This window comes from Echinops telfairi, unplaced genomic scaffold, assembly GCF_000313985.2.
Source record: "Echinops telfairi isolate 266 unplaced genomic scaffold, ASM31398v2 ScPeMD7_7412;HRSCAF=8450, whole genome shotgun sequence".
NCBI lineage: Eukaryota > Metazoa > Chordata > Mammalia > Afrosoricida > Tenrecidae > Echinops > Echinops telfairi.
In genome coordinates this window covers 7,655,960-7,659,674 of record NW_022111312.1, presented here as the reverse complement: position 1 = coordinate 7,659,674, position 3,715 = coordinate 7,655,960, and the positions used below count along the sequence as shown (strand labels likewise).

The 3,715-nt window shown below is 57.0% G+C and overlaps 1 protein-coding gene across 1 annotated transcript in view; it reads left to right on the top strand.

The window, feature by feature from the left end:
- Positions 1–3,715, top strand: part of KSR2 (kinase suppressor of ras 2) — a 402,980-nt gene that overhangs the window by 108,765 nt on the left and 290,500 nt on the right. The window contains 1 exon segment of the mRNA XM_045296853.1: positions 435–585. Within this exon segment, the coding sequence (XP_045152788.1) occupies positions 435–585 (151 nt within the window).

The window sequence follows — 3,715 nt, the reverse complement described above, 5'->3', positions numbered from 1 at the left end:
AAACTATAGTCCGGCCCTCCAACGGGTCTGAGGGACAGTGAACTGGCCCCCTGTTTAAAAAGTTTGAGGACCCCTGCCTTAAGGCATAAAGCAGCGGTCGAACACCCCACAGGGACACAGTTCTACCTGGACACACAGAGTCGCCTAGTGTCAGGGTTCAGGTGAAGGCAACATTCTATGGTCAGGGTGAAGTTCAGGGAGATGAAGTGGCTTGACTGAGGCCATCTAACCTAGGAGGGACAAAACTGGAATTCATTGCAGGGCCCAAGACCAGACCCCCACCACCACCCCGCCCCGCCTCCATGCCCCCCTGACTGCTGTGCAAAGCAGCCTTCCACAGAGACTATCCACCAAGGGCCCACAGAAGACAGCAGAGAGGCCCTCTTGGCCTGACTGACCCTCCTCCTCCTCTTCCTCCTCCCTCCCTCCTGTAGGAGATCCCCCCTGGCCAGCTTAGTCTGGAGGAGCTGCTGGACATGACGGAAGAGCAGGTGTGTGAGACCGTGGAGAAGTACGGGGCCAGCCAGGAGGAGTGTGCACGCCTCAACGCCTCCCTCTCCTGCCTCAGGACCGTGCACATGTCAGGTGAGCCACCCTGGGGGCGGGCACGCGGCCCCCCCACAGCCGTCTCTGGCTCCTCCACACACCTGGCTGGATGACTCAATGGGACATGCAGCTGGGCCTAGCACACAGTGGTCGGGGCAGCCCCGGGCATCGGACGGGGCAGGGCCTTTGGTGCCCGGGGACTCGGTAGTGCGTGGCTTGTTCCTCTACCTTCTTAAGGACGTGAGCCGGTGGTCCAGGTCCTTGCACCGAACAATATTCGTATGGTCCCCGGGGTGTTCTATTGGCTGATTAAAAGAAAATATATTAGTTGCCAGGCCTTTCTTCCTAATCTGCCTTGTGTGGATGCTCCACGGACTGAATCCTGTCAGCTCGGGTGACCCTGCTCGGGTAGGAAATCCTAGTGGCGGTGCACCAGGCAGCCCAGTGCTCTGTGGCCACCACCCCGGCAGGAGCCACCGACCGAGGAGTCCCGGTCTGTGTTTGCTTGTGTGCCTTTTGTGAGTCCCTTGTTTCCTGGGTCCTTATCGCCAAGTCCCACACACTGGGTGGCCATTGACTGTCGAAGGGTGCTTTCTAAAGGCCCCAGCGGAGGCAGGCAGGCTGGAGCCAAGGGTCAGCAGGGCTGGTTCTGGGGCTCTGTGCTAGTGACATAATCTGTTGTCCACTTGAGACTATTAAGAGTGAAAGGGTGGAGTTTAGCCCGTCAATCAGGTCGCAGCTTGATGACCTCATTTGGAGCCACGGTGGAGATAAAATAGCTCACTCACTCCCTGCGAGACACTCCTATTGACAAGCCACATGGAGCTACGCTGATGGCAGCCAGAGCCCTGAAGCTGGAGGAGCCAGGTGGAGACCCACGCCAGCGCCGAGATGCTTCCACTGCCACTGGATCCACAAGACCTACCACCCACTGGCCTGTGATCCTCCTGCACTCGGCATCACTGCACGTGTTCTGTGAGTCTGAAGAGGAATTTACAGACTGGTACTGGGCAGATGGGCTAATATCAGACTTAGGGACTTGATCTGAACCGGGCTGGTATGTTTTCTTAATGTACAATGGCTCTTTGATATAAAGCTCTTTCTTAGACACCTATGAGTAGCAGGCTCCGAGGATGGACCTGTTCCAAGCCTTGCCTGCTTCTGGCAGTAGCCCACCGACGTCAGCGCTTCCTGCTGTGCCGATGTGCCCTTCCGTGTATGCCTCTGATATCATGCGGCCTCCTCCCTGAGTGTCTCTGCGCCTCCCCCCTCCCTCCTTCATCTTTTTCCTGTACGGGTGCTCAGCACCTCCCTTTCCCCCCCCAAAAAAATAATTCAGGATGCTCCCATCGTGAGGTCGTAACTCAGTGGCATCTACAAAGACCTTTCGCTGAGAAGTCGCACACAGGTTCTGCAGGTCGGACCCCGGCATCTCTGTTTTGGGGCCTGCCCCCCACATTCTCTGGATATGCGATTAGCAGAGACCAGGCCCTAGCAAAGGACACTGTGCTTGTGGAAGCAGAGGGGCAGCAGAGAAGAGGAAGACCCTTAACAAGGCGGATCGATGCAGTGCTGCCACCGTGGGCGTACCCAGAGCGATTGGGGGGCTGGCACCGGGTCAGACAGTGTCCCCTCCATTGTATCTAGGGTCACTACACGTCTGAACCAACTCCACGGCACCCAGCACCCACCAACCACGCCATCCCTTCCCTCGTGGGGGCGACTTTCCTGAGAGGCCGCTGTCCCCGCACTAGCCTGGCAGCCGCACGAAGGCAGGGACTGTCCCGGTGTGTTTCGCTATCGTATGACGCTGTGCGCTCAGCATCTAGCACTCGGGATCGATCAAAAACCAACCCCACCCTGCCGAGTGGGTCCTGGCCCACAGTGACCCCGTAGGGCAGAGCAGAGCTGCTCGGCGGGGTTTCTCAGATGACACGTCTCTGAGTTGGCCACGCGTGGTCATCGGGCTGCTGGTCACACGATCGGCGTAACCCGAAATCGCCTGCCGCTCCTCGGGAGGCAGAGATGTTGACTCCCACGAGGAGCGGCCGTCTCAGACACCCGCAGGGGCAGTCCCACCCTGTCTTACAGGGTCGCTGTGAGTCGGCATCCACTGGACGGCTGTTAGGTTTGGGTTTGGGTTTGGAAGACTTTAGGGAAGCAGACAGCCTCAGCTTTCCTCCTCAGAGCGGCCGGTGGGTTTGAACTGCCACCTCTGCGGTTAGCAGCCCAGTGCTTAACCTACGGCACAACCGGCTGCTTAGTATACATAGTGAGGGTATTGTGATAAGAGTTGTATGAGCTCCTAATAACACAATATTTAAAAAAAAAAAAAGGAAAAAAATGCTTGGGAGGGGGGAGTATACATAGTGAGGGCTCAATGAATATGGTTTTTCTTCTAAATTTGCGTTTATTTCGTTGCTGCCGTTGTGAGCATATGTGCACTCAGGAAGTGTCTTCTGGTAAATACACACACGTTCCACCCACCCCATCTCTGCCTTCCCCCGGAGCACCCCTCCCTCCCAGCACCGTGACGGGCACCCTCTTAGTGAGGAGTGAGATTTTCTGACAGATCTGAACTTCACCCTGAGCTCTGGGGCCCTGCGCGTTCTCCTTGGTGCGCTCCTGCCTAGGCAGCGTCCCTCACCTCAGGGACCTCCTGGGGTGACCCTGCTCTTCCTCAGGCCCACTCGAAGTCCAGTCTTGGCTGAGCCTTTTCCAGACCCTGCCCAAGTTTCTGACTGTTCACCTGGGCCCACTAGACTGCCTCAGTCCCTCCAGGGCCCACGCTGTGGGCCCTCCCTTCTACCCCACCTCCTGCTCCAGCTGCACCAGCTTCCACGCTTCAGCCAGGCACGCACTCTGTCGAATAGATAAATGAATGAGTGAATGAATGAATGAATGAACCAACCCTGTCTTAGCGTGAGCTCATCCAATCACCAGCTCTTTGAAGGCAGGCCAAGGGCCAGGGAGCGTATCCACCCAGTATCCCTAGAACCTTCTCCAGGTGATAGGTGTTGTTGGAGTATGCACTTGCTACCAAGAGCCACCAGAGGGCAGAAGCGAGCCATCCTCCAATCCCCTCCAGTTTTCATGTCTCTTCCCTGAAGCTTCTAATCATTTTGGGGACCTGGAGGGTTCTGTCAGTTCCTACCCTTCTCCTTACCCC